At 39.3% G+C, this 20,450-nt stretch overlaps 1 protein-coding gene across 13 annotated transcripts in view; it reads right to left on the bottom strand.

Moving 5' to 3' along the window:
* The window catches only part of Ziz (dedicator of cytokinesis protein Ziz), a 28,879-nt gene extending 8,552 nt beyond the window's left edge, over positions 1 to 20,327 (bottom strand). For 8 of the 13 annotated variants that reach the window (XR_016196575.1, XM_030383365.2, XM_030383377.2 and 5 more), the window contains exons 1-6: positions 19,473 to 20,327; positions 14,667 to 14,708; positions 3,073 to 3,189; positions 1,939 to 2,462; positions 1,575 to 1,878; positions 50 to 1,513 (exon numbers count right to left, since the gene is read on the bottom strand). Coding sequence is in view for 12 of the 13 variants with exons in the window: in XM_030383365.2 (XP_030239225.1) it covers positions 50 to 1,513; positions 1,575 to 1,878; positions 1,939 to 2,462; positions 3,073 to 3,189; positions 14,667 to 14,708; positions 19,473 to 19,568 (2,547 nt within the window). In the remaining variant the exon portion in view is untranslated. The remainder of the gene's footprint in view (positions 1 to 49; positions 1,514 to 1,574; positions 1,879 to 1,938; positions 2,463 to 3,072; positions 3,190 to 14,666; positions 14,709 to 19,472) is intronic. The other 5 variants (XM_030383372.2, XM_030383375.2, XM_089258470.1 and 2 more) reach the window with 1 other exon arrangement.
* Positions 20,328 to 20,450: the final 123 nt, after the last annotated feature.

The following is a 20,450-nucleotide window of genomic DNA, read 5'->3' as shown; positions in this document are numbered from 1 at the left end:
AAAACTCTCAGATTAGATGCACAATTGACTTTAGCATTGGAGTTCCTACCGTTAAAGGTTTACTGTACTCGCCATCGCCATCTCTCAGCTCGACGACGACTGTGATGTTGCGAGCGCGTGAAAAGATCTTTTGACTATCGAACTGAAGGCTCAGGGGATACACATAGAGATGGTTACAGAAACTGGTATAGGGATGCGCATCCCGCTCGGTTTGGCTCTGAAACTCGGCGAGTTCCAGAGTGAGCGGCTGCTTGGCGGAGGCACTGAAGGTGGACAAGGGCGCCAGGGACTTGGTCAAGCCGCAGGGCGTCGTTTGATCCAGCAACTGCACCTGCAGGCGCATATAGCCCGGTATGATGTTAAGCTTGCTAAGTTTTTCCGGCTTGCGGTAGTCGGCCAACAGCTTCAGCAGCTCCTCATCGCGCAGCTTGGGCAGCTCCTGCCGATAGATGGTGCTGAACTCGCACACGCAGTTGGAGTCCACGTCCAGCTCATGGCTGTAGGCCTTGAAGAGCGGCCGGGCGGCCCAGGCGAATGGCTGGCGATAGTGCCCGATGTGCTGGGCACAGCTCTTGGCCGTCTTGTGCACCTTTTGGCCCAGCTTGGGATCACGTGCGGCCTTCATATATGGCTCGGCCGCCTGGGCAATGCTGCACTGCAGCACCTTCTCAATGCGCAGCACCAGATAGATGTCCGCATGCGGCGCGCTGACCGACAGCATGCACTGGCGCAGCTGGTGGAATTGCTGACGTGGACAGCGCAGCAGCTCGGATGAGACGCTGTCGAACAGCGAATGTGGAGCTTGGGAGGCATTGCGCTCATCGTTCTCCACACGCCTGGGGATGCCACAGTCCGCCACGGAGGCGGGCACTGGGGTATTGGGCAGCATCTGGGCCGCACTGGGCTCATTTATGTTGAAGTAGAAGTTCTCGCTGAGCTTCCGTCCGGCTTTGGCGTCATAAAGCGCCAAGCTGGTTATATAGGGCTCCACCTGGCACAGCTGTTCGCCCGCTGCACCATCCGCCATATCCGCCGACTGGCACTGCAGGCGAAAGCGCAGGCACTGACAGCTGAGCAGGACGCGCGTGCCAAAGTGATCGCGATACTGCTCCACATTATCGTTGCCCACGGCCTTGGCGTTGCTCTGGTAGCAGGCGAAGAGACGGCGGCGTTGCTCGCGACGCGCCTGCGCTATGGAGTGATCCGTCTCGCGTCCATACTTCATCAGCTGCGGATGCAGCGACTGATCCAGGCCCTTGAGAGTGCCAAACGTGGCTGGTTCCGTGGCCGGCGGTTGCAGCTGTGGCGTGGGCGTGGCACTGGCATTACCATTGGCTGGCTGGCGCTCTAGCGATGCGTTGCGCTTCTCCTCCTGCGCCTTGTTCTGTGCCAGCACTGAGGACAGCTTGGACAGCCAATCTTTAAAGTCCTGCTCGTTCTCGGCGGCCAAGGTGAACGACTTGTGACCAGTTGTCATGCGCAGCTCAAAGCAGAAGCGACCACGTTTTGGATTCTGTACAAGAGAGATTCGCAATTAGAATTGGACAGATTGAAGATAATATATGCCGACTCACCTGCACCACCTCGGTGCAAAAGTCCATGACAATGGTGGCCTTGGCCTCGCACTGCTTCTCATCTTTGTGCAGCTCGAGCATGTAGGTGCCATCGATCTCCTGGCGCAGATAGCAATAGCGACGCTTGAACGACTTGTTGCCAATGTTGGCAAACATGCGATCCGCGGCCGAGTCGGGCCCCTTCAATAGGAAACCCTGTTTGGTAATGCTGTCTGCCTGGGAGCGAGTCATCTGCTCATCGATGCGGTCCTGGTCAGCATCGATTTCGTACACCTCCTCCAGCAGCTCCTCGGCAGGTGAGGTGCTACAAGCATAGACATCAAGTATCAGAAAATAGGCTTGGCTGGAATGCCCACACGCTTACCTGGGCAGATCGTGACAGTTGCCGCCATATGCACTGTACTTGTAGTGGATGAGATGATTCTTGGCACGGTACGTGTACAGCGCCTGGCGAGTGAAGCGCGTGCACTCGGCACGCGTGCCCAGAGCAGTGGCATCTGTCACATCCTCGCTGGGCACTGGCTCCTCGTCCGCATACTCATCGACCTCCTCGGGCTGCGCCAAGTTCGAGCGCAATGTGTTGGAGGACAACGCCGACTCATAGGATGACTCCTGCGAGGTCTTTCGACTCACCGCCGACCCGTTCGAGCACTGCGAGCTCTTGCGCGACAACTGCCCATTGCCATTCGAAAGGCTGCTCGTGCTGCTGTGGCCATTGTGGAGGCTGCCATTCGACTGCAGGCTGCCCTGCCGGCTCACCTGGCCGTGCCCATTGCTGCCCAGCACAATTGGCCCGTGCAGTGGCGTCACAATAGCCTCATTGGCTGGCACAAATCGATCTGCGACAGACTTGGCAGTGGTGCGCTGCTTGCGCGGCATGACAATCTCCTGGAATACATGGGGAGGGCAATTGCGTTTCAGTAATGAGGAAACTTTGTGAAGGCTAAAAATATATTCTATTGACTATCAGTTAACCTATTAGTAAACTGCTAACAAAGAATTCTTTAGTAGTTGTTGCTCGACTAAAAGATACCCTAAACACAATCTACGTTTTATCAGTTTAATTATATGGATATAAAACACAATCTGGAGTAAAAATATATATTCTTTACTGTGGTCTGTCAACCAAATAACTATATCCTGATTGGCCATTTCCAATGGGTTTTATATTTATATATGCTAAATCAATTCCGATTATCAGTTAGAATACAAGTTAATTATTTACTGGATATCTTACTTAATTTCGAGTAAAGTTACTTCAAATATCTCAATTGTAATCTCTTTCTGCATATACTAATCTTTAGATCCAGCTTTTCTTTTAGCTCCAACTAAGCACTAAATGCATATTTATAGCCAATATACATCTCAGGCGCACGCATCATTGATTTATGACGCCGCATTTCATTCCGGGCCGATCCGAAAGTAAAAGTTTTGTGCATACCCAGTGAAATGAATAAATTATTCGTTCAGGCTTTTAGGCTTTTGCCACGCAACTCACCGAGACATCGTCCGCTGGATAGATAAGCAGCTCGCGCTGCGGATCGTTTTGTATGAGTGTTTTATTTTTGGCTATAAAGGCTTCAAAGTCGATCGGCTCCACGACGAGTGGTTTGTTCTGCAATTAGGAAGAGAGAGAAAGAGAGAGAGGGTGAGATGATATTTTGGTTAGATTCTTGTTTTCTTGCTAATTTATGTGTGCCACTTGTAAAAGCACAGCGCATCTATAAATACATACTGCTCCCCCAATAACTAAATACTTATGGCTATGCTCACTCCCATTTTCGAATTTATGCAATGCGCGCCCGAAAGAATTTATTGAATTTAAGCACGCAATAAATTTATAGCCATTTGCCTATAGCCACCCGATGCCGCCCCACGAACTGTGCGGACCTTGACCGCATTACATAGCGGATGTCGACGTCTCTGTTTGATTTTGATATTCTGTTGTTGTGTCTGGCAGCTTCTGCTGCTGCGACTACGGCTGCAACTTGTAATGATGTGTTCCATGCCATCTACACGTCGGCGTGGGCCGAGCCATTGGCATAAACAAATCGATTTTGTTTAGATATTCGGCATTCGACATTCGACATTTTGCAGCGCCTTGCAGCCAATTTGAGAGATCTCATTTTGCGCATTCGAGTTTCAGAATTTGGCCACGATGACACCATGGAGGTGCGCCGGCAAACTCAGTCTGACAAGTGGGCAGCGGCCCAACCCTTTGTGACATGGCGCCAGCTCGAAAAGGTTAAAGTGCCGTTTCCGGTGTCGCTTACAGCTTGACGCGAACCCCCAGCCTGGGCTTGGCTCTGGCTTCAGTTAATGGGCTTCAGAAATGGGAGCATCGTGTGATGCCTTCAAAAAGGAAAAAGTGACAAGCAAAGGTGTCGGCCAGTTAAACAGGTCAAATATAGGTATATAAAAGCATTAGCTAATAACGATTGTCTGAGGTCAGCAAAGAGTTTGCTGAAACCAGAGAAAGTAAAGCAAGTCATAAAATCATTCTGTGCGGGACTGGTAGAGAGTGAAAGAGACTTGAGTAAAGTCTTCAAAGACCAACTTAAATTATGATCTGCGATTCCTTTGACGTCTACAAGATTTTAATACATTCACACCTTCCCAAGCATAATGAAATGTCAATTAACAATTTGATGAATTTAGGCATTTATAGCCCAATTATAATAATGCATAATGAATACAAATTCGCCATAAGTGAAACTGAATTAAATTGTTAAATCACACAAATATTACGAAAATAGCAGAATTTGTATATAATTTTGTTTTATTCATGAGATTATATATTTCTGCGGCTGTTGCCAAAAACATAATCGAAATTTCAGTGAAATCTTGAAAAAAAATTTTTTATAATCAATGCAGAGCGAATGAAAGAGAAGATAAACAGAAGCCATAAAACAGCTTAAGAAAAAGTTAGCATAAATCTTAAGAATTTGCATATGTCAGAAAAAGTAAAGGTAAATTTTCGATTTCGATCTCGATTTCCATTTGAGCAACTCTGCCAGCTATACTCTTCCCAGCCAGTCACGTCCAGCGCTCGTTTCTTATAGCCACTGCGGCCTGTAGTAGCCTCTACCCTGAGGCGTTCGTGTGAGGAGCTAAATGTCAATGCACTTGTCGCCTGCTCGCGGTGATTGCCTGTCACATGTGAAAATCATTTCGTTTATAGGCCCAAGTCGTGCTCTCTCTCTCTCTGTCTCTCTTTCACGCCCCCTATCTTTCGCTTTTCACTCACGCACAGGCATGCAAATTGCCTGCCTCCGCGTCGTCACTTGCGCAATTAAAACCCCCACTCAAAAAGTCTGAGCCGGGAGCGACGACAAGTGCATCGGGCATTACGCAAAGCAATTACCAAATCAATTGGGCAGCCAAACTACAGCATATAACGGCTTAATATGGTATATACCCTGTAATAAGACGCAATTGGGCAGGCATGGAATGTACCAAGGCAACACTGGGTATTGGCTAGCATACTAAATTAGTTAGAGAATCTAGAGAATATTAGTTAAATTATGATTCGATTCAAGTATACATAATTTTGTGAGGCAAATAAGAGAAAGAGAATATTAGACACAAAATTAGCTTCAAAATTGTGATAATTTAAAAAAAAATTAATTGATATATTTAAATTATATTATATTCATTCATTTTGTGATTTTTTTCAACTTCATGCAATTCTGGTTCTACAAGCATCGATTCTTGTTTAGTGAACAGCAAAAAATAAAACAATAAAAAATATACAATAAATTCCCAAGTCACTTGAAAATGCAACAATTTGTCGCTCTGTCCATGCCATATCTCTCTTAATGGCACCAACAAATAATGTTAAAAATGCAACAGAATCCTCTTTAATGAAAACCAACTTCACTCGACATACAACACAGTTGCTCGCTTCCGTCTTCATTTGGCTATAGGAAAATAGTTCCCAAAGACTTCTGAACGAGCTTCATCATTAGCATTTAACAGGTTGGCAGCGTGTTTTTTTTAGAGCTAGTTACGCATACGACAGAGACCTTCAAGCGGAGCATGGAAAAATGCCATGGGCGTTGCTGAAATGCCAACATCCAACATTTAACATGCCAGCAAACTTGTTCAGATCACTCAATATGGGCGCAATCTATCGCTGTATCTGAATACACAGTCTTACACGCAAATTTGTTATAAAAAAAAAAAATAAATAAAAGCTGATAGGGAATGAAACCGCAGCGCCTAACCACAAGAGCAACAGCCATTGGTCCAGCTGCCTGGCAAGGCGTGAAACCTGAGCATCATCATCATCATCATCATCATCACCGGCATCAGCAGCATCTTGATCATCGTCATCAGACAGCAAACGCTATTATCAGACGCTGGATTGGGTTGGAGGCGCCACCACGAAACGTGATGATTTTCTATGCCTGGCCATGCGATTGCAGTGGTGCAGCGGTGCAGCGGTGCAGCCAAGTGGCATGCGGCTACTTGTCGCTGGTTATGGTTAATGTTCGATGGCTACGGCAATGGTAATGGCAATGACCGAACCGAAAGGGGCGTTCGTTGATTTCGATATGGCAGTAGCTGTATGCAGACATCGCCTTGCCAGCCCCGACCAGCCCAGGCCAACGGAGCCCTGGCCATGTCAATGTCTATGAGTGCAGCCCCACAATGTCGCTAAAGCAGAGCAATCACTCCCCTATGGCTGGCTCGCTCGCTTTCCCCCGTTTGAGCCCCCCAATCGCCAATCAATTTAAATTGCAACAATGCAGCCGCCTTTTCATATAAAAAGATCTTGAGCCGCTTAAATGAGCGATACAATAGAGCGGCACAAATGGTCGGGGGAGAAATGTATTTTGTGTTGTTTTTGTTTCGCTTTGAAGTGAATTGGAAACCATTGAAGTGGTCTGCCTCTAGGCAGCGCCTCAAAACCGATTTGCATTATGGGCCTGTGGAAAAGTTTTGACTAATTTTAGTTTTGCTGCGTGGGGCGAACTTTTGACCCACACTCAAAACAAATCAAATGTTCTTTGATAAAAGACAAAACAGACAATATAACGCAATGTCAGGGAGCATGTGCCACTATAAACTATATCTAAAGCAAAAAATGTTTTAATAGCAACAACAATTTTATATTAAATGGGCTTAAGTGATCCACTATGGAAATGAAAGTGTTTTGCCATTTTTGCATATATATCTGCATGTTTAGTGTAGATATATACTATGGAAGACTGAACAAAAAGCATTTAATATATACATATGTATATATATACACGTTCGAATTTATAGTTCTCTTATAATAAACATATATTTTTGTTTATGTAAATCGTATACTATATTTTTTTAGCGCCAACGTCAAGTAAATTAAGAATATAATGAAAGATACATATACATGTGCATATAAAATACAAATGTACTTTTCTTTTTATTTATATATGTATTTAAAAAAAAAAAATCAGAATTGGAAATGCTTTTATATTTATCTTCTTCGTATGTAATACTTGACCTATATTTAATTTAATAAATATTTATTGCATTCAAGTGCTTTGATTATCGTTTCTTGAAAACTTGTTTGCATACTCACAACAGCTTCAATTTTTCTTCATAAAGAAATAGTCCAGCGTTTGCGTTAAGTGTTATGAATTGCAATTCAAAGAATTTTGAATTTTGAAGTGCTGGAGTGGAGTTGATATAACCATATTATGCCAGCTTTATCAAAGCTCAAAACCTGAGTCAGCTCTGTAAGCTGATAATAAATATAATGTACTAGTATAGAAACTCTTAATTTAAGGGACTTTCAATAGTTATCAGAGTCCTATACTACATACTCTTAGTTTAAAATAAACAATTTGCATATATATTTTTATCTATATCCGCCACATCCGCTCGATGCACGGTCGACCCTAAAGGCACACGCCTTGTCCTCGCTTCTATTTTTAGCCGTTTTATATTACATATTATTGTACAGTTCTTTACATAAATTAGAAAAAGAGGGAGAGGGGTCACCAGACTGAGCTGAGAATTTGCATGAATTGCGCTGATAAAAAGAAATACTTTGCATAGCAATGTCATCACACAATGCACTGGGTTATGCTTGTGTATGTTTGCGTGGATACTCTGAGAGTTTTTTTTTTATTACATGTATATAAAATTTCATTTCTGAGCTGCGTCTGTCACTGCGCCCGGTTTCCCAAGTGACGCAGCGGAAAAGGCCGCAAAAGGCGCGACAGTTTCGGTTTTGGTCATCATCAGGGCAGGTTTGGGTACAACGAACCCGTCGCAAAAATCGTTTGTGTTTACACAAATGTCGCTACGACCACGTTAACTGGGACTCGAGCATTGGCGTAAACTCAATTTGTGACGTCTAGTCAGCGAATATTGAGCTGGAATTCGAGCAGATGTAAAGCATGTGGAAATTGTAATTTTAAGTGGGAGTTCTTGGCATTGTAGAGGATCAAATTATTATATATATAAAATTTGGCTAGTAATTTAATTTGGAAGTTAGTTAAGGCTTGCTTAATAATTTGAAAAAATATTTGTAGTTAGTTTAGTTTTAGTTTTAATCTAACAATATATTGATTGTCTGCAATAAACACTCTAAAACAGAAAAGCTAAATTTTTAAAGTTGTTCAGAAATAAAAGTTTGTTGACAACCTAAATACAGACAAAACCTTGAATATCAACAAATGAAATCGGATCTTAATCAAGATAACAAGATACACATATTTCATTCAAAGTTTCAACTACTTCAATGCGTGTTGTAATTATAAAAAGCGCTTTAAGGGCTCCAGGGACCAGCGACACATTCCACTTGAGCTTTTGAAAATCTCTCGCATAACTTTGACAAAACGAACGCATTGACAATATTGAACTTTCTAAGCTGCCCGACAATTCTATTGATTTGATGTGGAACTGAAGAGAGCCATTGTGTGTAGAGCTTGGCGCAAAAATAAAAGAAGAAAATAAAAACAAATTTCACCCAGTTTGGAAGACGGCTGGCCCTAAATCTTAAGCCTCAATACAAATTACTCGATGATTTGTGAGCCAATTTACATGCGCGATTCCACAAATGAGGAAGTTTATCATTAGCCGCACAATTCAAGTCTCGAACAGGTTCGACAAATTCGAGGCATTCATTAGATGGCTTTTTGTTCATTTGCGCACAATGCGCTTGGGATGGATGGCGGGCAGGCAACTGCAGCGGCTCATTTAAATCATTTCGTATAATGCCAATAGCCGTGGCATTATAACTCACATATTATGCTGCACTGCTAATCGCAGCACCTGACGCAACACTCAAGTGGGAAAAAGTGCCGCAAGACTTTCATTCGATTATGCAATCTACATATTATTAAGATGGCACTTGGTAACAAGGTCCTGTACGCAGAGATATTTAATTGATCAATTCAAGTAACTCTTACATTTGCATTAGCTATATTTAAATTTAAACAATTTCGATTTATCAAAAATATTTTTAACAAAACTTTACGGCCTTCCTCTATCACTTGACTTGATATTTATAATTTGATTGCTCAATGCAGCGTCGAAAGATCAGCTTTAAGGCATCCTAATCGGCTTTTGGGTTCTCGAAACTTGTTTTTCTGGCCACCTAAATGGCAACGCCACAGCCGGCTTATGGTGGGTGTGGCATCGGCTCGCTGAGGCAGTTGCCAAAGTTCAAGCTGTAGCTCAAGAGGTTTATTCAACTCGCCAGCCAAAGACAACTCGGCTGCTGTGACAATTGAGCAATTAATGGCAGACATTCGCTTTTTGGCCAGCTGCTTGATTAGCGCTTATTACACAGTCGCTGCAGATAGAAAACGAACTACGTTCGGTCTCTTGGCCATAATTAGCTGGTCGACAGGCGCTGACAGGTTCTCGTCTGTTGTTTTACAGCTATTTATGGCTGTGCTCTATGTACAATTGAAAGTGCTAAGTACTATTTAGAAAGTAGACATCCATATGATATATAGATAGATATGTCTGTGTGTGTAAAGCACACACACATGCACACATGCACACCCAATTTTCCAGTGGAAACAGCTATTGCACTGAAACTGTCAACTTTCCCAAGCAGACGCCATAGCACAACGTTCATTAAATTGTAGACGGGGGCAATTACGAGTTTAGATTGAAGACGTCGCAATATTCTTTCAACTACGCTCGTCCAATGTGCTTTTTACTCCAAAAATGTTTTGTTTTTCATTTGACTTTTTTTTTTTTTTAATAACTAAAGTTTGTGTTTGCTTTTCTTTTGCTTTCTATTAAAACGATTTCTAGTGCCTCGAATCGGTTTTAATTATTTCCTTATACCCTTGAGAATGTGGGAACAGCTGTATCAGTCGAGTTACATTTGATAGTAGATACAAAAAATAAAAAAAGGAATTCTCTTCAAATATAAGTTAAAGTAATATCATAAATCAAAGTCACCCACTTCCGTTTGTCCAATTTGGCTTTGGACACAGGGTATTTTCAAGTTGAGTCTTTTTAACCACAAAAAATACTTTGCTACTAGTTTATTTTGTTATTTCTTTTTTTCGCTGCTTCACATGTCCAAGAATTGAAAAACTGTTGTTTGTTTTTTCTGTACGATTAGCTTTTGCACTCTTGTCGCGTGGGAACTTTTTTATACATTTTGTGCTCTTTCTACTTTGCGCTGCACTTGCTTTTTCATGCGTTTGCTTTGAAGTTGTCCTCAAGGCTGAGCCCCAACGCCCCACAAGACCGCTCTCTCTCTCTCTTCCCTCAGCTCAAGCAGTGCTTGATTTGTTGTCTTTATTGTTGTTGTTGTTGTTGTTGCTTGCGCCGGTCGGTCAGCAAAAGCGGTTGAGCAACTGCCAGAGGGCAAAATGAATTTGTTGAAATAAAGTAGCCAAGGCGGCCGAGGTGGGAAGTGGCAAGTGAAGTTAAGTGTATCGTTTGACCTTGAAGGGTTAGGCCAGCAGGTGACACACATCTTAATGCAGCTGGGAAGGCCTTCAAGCGTTACTTAAGTTAACTGCAGACTTGAGTTCTAGATAAATATTAATGCCGTGCACAGTTTGAATACAATTATGATGTAATACATATTTAGTATGTATTTAATATAACTTGTAATCCCTTTATATAAACAATATCGTATAGCTTACAGATACTTGTGTCTGGAATGTTCTCTATATACATATAATTATATTTATTTTTTGGCTGTCTTAGCAGGTTTCTGTTATCAAATTTGTAATATAAGCCATATATTTTATTTAAGTATTTAATTATGTATTTTACAGGCTGATTAAATTGATCAAATCTCTCAGGCTTTTCCAACGATCTGCTCATTTATGAGCAAAGTCACAAAAACTTTTTTGATTTGTGGATTCAAAGAGAAAATAGAAAAGCATTCAAATGTTTGAACTTCACTATTTGTTCATCTAAAGAGTATACGAGAAATCAATAATCAGCATACGGTAATCAATAATCACTACTGAGCTGCACAAATTCAACAGTTACTATCGTAAATCTCTTTGCTTTATTATTGACAATTGAACTTTCATAGGAAAAATGCGCAATGCAAGCGATTTCGCCACCCACACGTACGGCCACGCCCCTGAAAAAACAGGTAATACTAAAACTATTTAGATGCCATCGCACTCCATGCAGCGACGTCATCATCTTTCCACCCTTTCTCTTGGCACTTTTCGCACTTTTGTTATTTGCGAATGTCTGCGACTTTTGTGCTCTGTTGACAGTTGACGATGTTGTTATTGTTGTTTGTTGTTGTCGTTGCTTTTGCACTCTACTCTATTGCATAATAAACAAACAAGCTGCACAACTGCCACCCAGATGCAGCTCCCCCTCGCAAACAGCAGCTACCTCAATATCAATTTAACTTTTTCTCATTTAACTTGTTTAGAGACTCTGAGCGAACGAACAACGCAGTCAACCTCTGTGTGTGCATCCATCATTAACTGAAAAGTAAGTTGAACTGTGTCAAGTGGAAGTTGATATACGCTTCTGCGGTAGTAATTACTAATCTAAGCTGGAATTCACCATAATAAGACGTATGTATATATTTCTTGGCAAAAACTCATTTGACAGCTGACATTTGTTCACAACATAAACATCCACTCCCTACGTTACATACTGAATGCCACAATCGATATGCCCTCTTTGGGTAATGCATGAAAATTCGACTGGCATCGTAAAATGCAAATGGATTTTCTCAGATGCTCAGCAATAATTTTTTACGACTATTCCCTTAACAAATGCCATTATATTCGCAAATGTCATTCACTTCTCCACGGTGGGCGTATCTAGTCGATGCGTGAGCAAGCATTTAGCACTTGCTATAGAATTCTACTTGAGCTCGTCGACACGGCAGTTTTATCTGCAGACTTGGCTGGCAAATATTTGGCATTCAGTGTATCCACATTAGAATAGACATCGTTTGTTATAACTCTCGAGTCTCGGGTTGACATAGTTACTAAACTAAACTACAAAAAAAAAAGAAAATTTAAAAAAATATATACATAAATACTCAGCTCGCTTCCGTATGGAGCGCTGACAATACAAGCTTTGTCCCTCGCACTCTGTGCCAAAGTTTGGATCTGTCGTGCTTTTCAGTGGATTTCATTCGCATTCTTTGTTTTTCTGTGTAAACGGGTACAAAACAAGAAAAAAGGGTTTGTAGACACACGAGACACAATGCGACATGTCAGCGACCTTTGCTTGTCTGATTTATCACAGAATCTTTTCAGCGCTTTTGTGTGTGTGTGCGTGTGTGTCTAGGGCTCGAAGGCCCTACTGTCCCAATTAACCGAGCTGAGCCAAGTTTAAATTTGGCATTATATATAAATATATTAAAACATGCAGAGAAAGATTCGCTGTAAAGATTAAATTATTTAAGAATTGGCATCAAAAGAATCTTTTTAAGTCTGCATAAATTTGTTAAGTAAATTCCTGGAATTTTTGCAGCAAAACAAAAGTAAATAACTAAGAAAATATACCGACTATTGAATAAAAATATATAAAAATCCATGTTTTAATTTTATAAAATTTAAAGACATCAGTTTAGATTCTTTTTCAATGCTAAGAAAATATCAAATTGCAGATGATACTTATATTCTAATTCTATAAATTAATTAATTATATTGTAATTTTTATTTTATATTTTATTTTTTTTTATTTTTTATATATGTGTGTATTTTATATATAAATGGTCTTTGAAAAAATCGTGCAACTATTCAAGGTAATTAGTAATTCTAGTTAAAAAGAATGGAATGAACAATAGGAATATGTTTTGCTTCAATAATTATATATTTCAATTGAAAGTGAAATCTATACACATTCATTTACTCAGCCAATTAACAAGAAATATATGTATATATTTACTCGAAATATAAATAAAATATATTTTCACCCACTGAAGTTTTTGCGAACAAATCATTGAACATGTTTATAAATTCATTCGAAGAGGCTTCTTTTTATAAATATTGTAAATCTCTGCGATTATTAAGCATATAACAGCTGTAAAATTCGCACCTTTCACCTAGTCGTACGTTCCCTAGTATATGGCGGTTTCTCTTACAGCTTTACGTACTTACAGCGCCTAGATAAACTTTTGGTTTTCACACATTTTCATGTTTGCTGCTGCCGTTGCCGGCGTTGCTTCACTTGCTGTGGAATCCACAAGATGTTTATTTATCTGCCACTTCAATTTGTGTTCTCTACATTATTTATCATTGCTGAAAATCTGAGGCGTGACCATAAATTAAGTTGCCATTAATTTGAAAAAATTCGCAGCGCTTCGGATTCGCAAGAAATGTTTTTATTATAGGTCAGGCCGCGCGAATTTTCTCTTTTTTTCCCCTTCTTCTGTAGAATATGACGCCTTGTGCGAAAATACAAACGCAAATTCCCAAATATCTAAACAAGACAACAAAGACATGCGAGTGCCCTGATCGGGAGTGCATGACTATGACAGTACTTGTATATATATGTAAATAAATATGTAATGTAAATTTATTCATTTTAAATGAGCAAAGGTTTGTGAGCTTTGCCGATAGACAAGGGGAATTTAGTTATTTCTTAATTATTTATATATAAGAAGCCAATATACCCTATAACCATACTATATCATCATTGCGTTCAGCATTCGCGTGAGAAATTTTTCTTTTCACATTTTGCGCACAAAACTAAAAGTTGGATACATTTAATTAAATTATTTTTATAGTTTGTTTGTTTTTTCGTTTTGGTTTGCCGGTGCCGACAATTGTGCCGAATTTCCGGTAAATTTCGCAACAATAGCAGTAGAAGTGTGTATTATTAATAATTTTATTTATAACCATCAAATGTGCGCGGCGAGCAGTTGACGAGAGCGGGTCTCTGGGGCCCACAATTTGCGGCTTAAATGGAGCATTCAGTGGCCGTGAGTCAACATAAACAGCGACATAACAAGACTCATAAACCATAAAACTGATTGCACCTGCAGTTTTGTTTTCTCATTTTTTGTTTTTTCACTTTTTTCTCAACTCTCATAAAAATAGAAATAGAATTGGAAAAGCTTTAAACTTGATTCGTTCTCAGTGAAGGAACAGGTTTCGGGTTTGGGTTTCGAGTTTCAAGCATCGAGTTTTTCCACTAGACACCATTTTCAATGTCAATATTAGCACGACTGTCAGTCCGTCAGTTTGTCAGTTTGTCAGTCTATCAGTCCACAGTTCCACCTTAAAAGGCGGGCGGCAAATTGAATTTAGATAAAGATGCATCTACTGTTCAAATAGAGGAGTACAACATGAGCGTGAATACGGTTTTCGATGGCTTGAATTGTGGAAAGTTGGGAGAAATAATCGCATGACTTATGTGTGCATGGAAAGTGCTTGAAAATTATGAGTCGAGATTATCGAGGAGTACATTAAATTACACTTAAATTATGCATGACATGCATTCATTAATCATTCAGGAACTCAGTCTGATGAGCGTGCCATAGAAAGCATTTTATTAGTCACCCCAAGTGAAGGTCGCGTTCTGAAGGCAATCGATAAGACCTTTGCTTGCTGTTGTTAGTCTATAAATATCGAGTGCAGAATATAGATGGCTGAATCTGGGTTAAGTAGGCTGGTTAATTGTTGTTGTTACCAAAATGGAGAGACTGCGCTGATAGCTTCCAGGGCAGTGTATCTAAAATGATAGAAAGAAGCAGCAATTGGCTTGGATCAGTACAAGCTATTACGTTCAAATGCTTGAACATTGATTATATATAGCATTTATATATGTATGTAAACATTAACTATATATGAGATGCGTCACGAGTGTGTGTAGAGAATGTTATGTATAGATATTTCGGAAATATATACAATAATTAACTGATGTTAATACTTATAGTTTGCATATGATGAGGCAGGTAAACACATCCAGGTATAATATACTGCTTATTAAAGCGCAAACACACGCACACACACACACACATTGATACATACTCACAAACAAGCAAACGTCAAAAGTTCAGAGGCGATGCTTCCGTTCGCCAAACAAATGAACAGCACGAAAGCTACAGCAAAATGTACAAAATAAAATAAAGAGAATACAACAAAGAATACACCTTTATAGCAGTAACACATAGGGAGGAGACCAAACAAACATGAATACGATAGGGTTCTGGACTGCCAGATGCTCTATGTATATAGCTTGGTACTCTATATATAGTTGATATATTTTAATGTAAAAATAATATATGATTAAATTTATGTTTCGAAACATTCTCTTACTTTTGGTATATAGTTCATTCAACACATAATCTAGATGAATATATGCAAAGAATATTTTATATTTGTTTATGTGAACCACTATTAAAATAAATTTTAGTAAATTTATTAAATCTTTAACTTATCGTTTTTATAAAAAATTAGTTCACTTAGTTGTACTATATTTGTTTTATTTATTTTTTAATGCTTAAATTTATAAAGATATACATGCCATTGAGTTTAATTGCCTTTTAAAATATTGACCAATAAAATGTTTAACTCAATTCGCATCAAGGCAAACAAATATAAGATTTTGATCTTCACATTAATTAGCCAAAACTTTTTATGTTTAAAAATAAATATATGTTATATCGATAAAGTAAATTAGTGAAACATTTTGTGCTATTTCTCTATCAAAGCAATCTCTGAAAAATAATAAATACTTCAACATTTTAAAATTGCATTGATTTTCAAAAGTTTGCGAACATAATTCATGCCTTGAACGAGTCGAGTCAATCACAGGGTATAGCGAGACAGAAACAGTGACCCTCCCCAAGCAGTTGAGCCGTGACACAAGCGCTCAACACGTGAAGCGTCACTTTCGACAAAAATAAAACACAATCAGATAGAATGGGTAATACGAGCGTACGGGTAAATAGAGGAAGCACTTAAGCAAATACAGCTATATAATATATATATACAACTATGTATATATAAATACACAAAAACTATAGCACTCTGAGTGAAGAGCGAAATATAATATAAATTAACATTGTATTATTACTAATGCCGTCAATAAAAGTTCTACGAATGAATTATGTGCCTGTGTACTAGATGTTAATTTGATTTGCGTATTTATGTAGACAATGCACACACATACATATTTACATATATTTGCGCAACTAGACAAATACTCGTTTAGCACTTGAGCCGCACTCAGCTGAATCTTGGGCAAGCTGATGGATGAATATATATCTATTGTACTTTTATGGAACCCTGTTTCTAATGCATGTTTTTTTTATGTGCTCAACATGAATGAGAGATGAAGTCATGCCCAAAAAGGTGGGCAGAACAAAAAAAAACATAAAGGCGAAACGTAACACGTTAAATAAATAAAGTTTTTTTTTTGAGAATTTTATGAGATTTATGAAGGCAAACATGGAATAGATTGAGCTTAAGGGAATTTAAAATCTTTAATTTCTCAACATTTATATATAATGTGTATATATATAATGGGTAGGTATATAATGGAAACATATAAAATGCTTCATTAAGAAACCATATTTCCAGCATTTCAAACATTCCAACAGCTGCAATATAACAAATATTTGTTTCTAATCTAAAAACTCCCAGTCTTATCGTGCTAGGGCTTATTTGAATCGTAGTTTCTAAACGCTTGAGCTGAGACTGGCGGAAAACTTAGACGTATTGGCGGCTTGCAAGATTTTCTTTATAGTGGTTTCCGAGAAATTGTATATATTGAGCAAACAACAACAAAGATCACTTTAAAGTACAATAGAAAATGCATTGCGAGGCTATCATTTACATGGCAGCGAGCTCTATATGATATAGACTCTGAGATCTATTGCAACTGTAAGAAAAGAGTTTACGGAATACATCTGTATGTATGCCAAGAGATACTAAGTTTAGTAAGATGTATATTATTCTTCGTAACCTTGCTTTTATATATACTATAACAGTAATTTTATTGCCAAAGTTACATAGTTCAATGCCATTATGATTCACTCTATGCAAATATTTGCATTCTTTCGATAATTCAAAACTAAACAATTTAATTTCAACTCTGAGTAATTTGCAATGTTTACCCTAAATTCCATTGAGCTCAAATATCATTAGCTCTACGAGCCTATGAATAATCAAAGGCATATATACTCGTGTATGTGGCGCATCGGTTGGTTTTGGGGCGTGACTTTCTGCAGGAATCGAGTGCGGCATTCTCCACGTGTGACTGCCGCAAAACTGTTCCACTAATTGCATTACTTGGCCCGCAGCACACAAAATCATATTATCGGAGGCAACATTAGATGCGCATCAATGCCAATTAGAGAGTGCTTCATGTTGTGGGTGGGACTCATATCGAGACCCTCTGCCCCTACTTCCACTCTCTCTTCCTCTCTAATTCAATTAGTGCGTAATAAGTCGGTAAGTGATATCAGAGCGCACATATCGTATGGAGCGACAGTTGTCCATTGACATTCAATCAGGCCATACACAATTCAAGAAAACAAATGAAAACCAAATCAAACTAAGCTGCATGACTGCGCAATACCCTGTGAGCGATGAAAATAAAAGCATCTGTGCATACTCCACATGAAAGTTGAAAAATTGCCTTTATCTTAACACAAATTGATGCTCGTAGTTAATCTTATCGTGTTGACATACATCCCCTCTCTTTGTCCGTCAACTTTATAAACTAATATACTTGCTTTGCCGTTGGTCAACAGTGTATAATAAATATAAACATGTAATAACAGCTAGATGGCCCAAATATGTGTTTAAATAGAGCTGACGGAACCGTGTCTTTCAGCTCGTTACGGCTCTTGCACAGCGAATAACCGCAAATTGTTTACATTTTTTTTCTGTCTTTTGCCAAATTTCACTTTAGCTTTGTCCGGTGTGCTGTTGGCCCAAATTTAATTTTGCCAAAAAAGTCATATTTATAATAATAACAAAACATTTGGCTTAGTGCGCATATCAGTTGGCTAATTACCTTATCAGCTGCCCAACCCAAACTCTGGCTCTTAATCGTATTAATTAAATATGTTGACACCCGTATTTTTGTTGTTGTTGTTTTTTTTTTTTTTGTCTCATTTTGGGCTCACTGGAGTGAGAGACGAGTAGTCATTGGATCAGACTCCGACACATTTACAGTTACGACATTTCATTTGTTTATTAACAAGAAAATGGGCTTGACACAGAGTTCTGACTGTGGAGTACTAGAATGTTTCGCTTACATTATTTATTATTTATTTTAGGTACATTAACAATATGTTAGGGGAGAGGCTTTAAAGATAACAAATGGCTGAATGTAGTTTGTTTCTTGATATATATATGCATAAATATGTATGTGTATTGTGGTAAATAGAATATTTAAAAATAGTATTTAATAATAAAGTAAATTTTTTACGTATATTTTCTGCCATTTCATAACCACACTTTCTTGTAGGCAGATTTCATTGCACTGTTTAAGGCAAACATATCATTATCTGATAATTGTTTTTCAAACATAAATGTAAACAAAACTAGAAGCTGCGCTATTTCAAATTTCACGACCTTGACGTCTGCTAGCCAGCTAAAGATTATTATTATCAAAGCATGCTGAGAGAAGCAGCAAACGAGAGAGTAACAGAGCGAGAGAGACAGAGAGCGAGACAGAACAACTGAATAAACTTGCCATGACAAGAACAAGTTGTGAGAAGTGGAGAACTTGTGTGTAGGGCCCACGTCCATTGACAGTTGTTGTTGCTTATGCAACGTGAAATTTCAGTTGAATTTGGCTTGCAAGCATTTCACAAACGTCATTAAAGAAAATTTAAAATGTGCCAAAAGGCAGCGGAAAAAAGGGAGAGAGAACGAAAAATATGATTAGACAACGGAAAAGTCAAACATCTTGGATATTTGCCAAAAAAAAAAAATAAACTAGGGCTGACAGTGCCGCTATAAAATCTAGCTTTTTTATGGCATAGTGACAGTTGTGCTCCAGAATGAGAAACAACTTTTTAGCTAAACTATTTACACAAAATTAAGCACATAAAATAATTTCGTAAGCTTTTAATATTAACACCTGACTTACATATATGTAGTATCTTTGGTGAAAATATATATTAGCTTTTTCCTATTACTCCCTTCTAGAAACAAATTTCATTCAGCCAAAAATTGGCCAGCACTAGCCGAAACATTTATTGCAGCACGAGCGAACATGGAATGTGAAGGAATAAATGAAAATTGAAATCCGTTCGAAAAATGTTTACGAAAGAAGAATTCATTTACAGCTATTTGATTTACTGCAAACAACAATAATAAAGGCTGACATGCAACGGGACACACCCACAGCATGAAAGCAGCAGAGCTAGAAAATAGTGAACAAAACAAGTAGGGAAACAAATGCAAATGCAATAACAGCAAGCAACGACAACGAGAAGAAGAAGCAGGAAACAAAAAATAAAAAACAACAACTTACCAAAACGGCGCTCTCACGCACCACCTGAGAGACGCTCTCTCTCAGCTGTGCCGCCATGCCCGGCTTATTCAAGCCGCGCGTGAATTTACGCTCCATTCTCGATTTCCTTTTGCCTGCGTTCTTCTTATTGTCACTGGTGTTCGTGTTGTTGTTGTTATACGCATGCAGGGGTTAAACGATGCATGGAGAACAAGTTGTTTCTGTTGTTGTTGTTAGTGCTGAAGCTTTTGTTGTTGTTTTTTTATTGCTCGTGTTATGTTTCTGTACGGGCCGGCGTCGACAGACACAGGATGCGCTGGCTGCGCTGCCAGCGCCTCTGCTGATGACTAATGCGTTATCCTGCGTTGCTGCAGCTAAGCTTTTCGACACAATACATATACAACCTTTGCGGCACCTTCAAAGGACACACAGCTTAGATTTTTTTGTTATACACAAAACTGGACCGCGCACACACATATACACGTAAATACACACACATGCACACTTGTACAATTTTGGGGAGCAGCACACACGAAATTTTTGACGTATTTGTTGCTTTTAGCACAGCATCCAACTGTTTTTTTTTTTTTTTCTCTTCCTTTTTGGCTTTTTGCGAAACGAATTGTTTCACTCAGTTGAACTTTATTTTGCAGCTGTTTAACAAAAAACACTGATAAGAGGTTTGCGAGTATTGTTGTAATTTTGTTGCCCGTGTTTTCTGCTGTTCACTTTTGTTTTTAAAGCATTTCGCATCGTTTGTAGCGCAGTGCGTGTTTGGTGTTTTAAGCAGTTGGTAAAACGCTCATTTCGTATTTTCATCCGACGCGCACAACCGCACCGCACGAATTTCGAAGAAGAATAATTCCATTTCGGCTCGAGTCGATACGTATCGAGTATATCGATGTTGTGTGCTCGCAACATGTTGCTAGCACTGCAAGAGAGGTTGGCAGCTCTGCCGGGTGTAAATCGAACAGCTGTTCGGCTTGGCGCCATATTTAA

This window comes from Drosophila navojoa, chromosome 3 (genome assembly GCF_054131105.1).
Source record: "Drosophila navojoa isolate 15081-1374.11 chromosome 3, UAZ_NAV_1.0, whole genome shotgun sequence".
NCBI lineage: Eukaryota > Metazoa > Arthropoda > Insecta > Diptera > Drosophilidae > Drosophila > Drosophila navojoa.
This window is presented reverse-complemented; position numbering and strand designations above follow the sequence as displayed.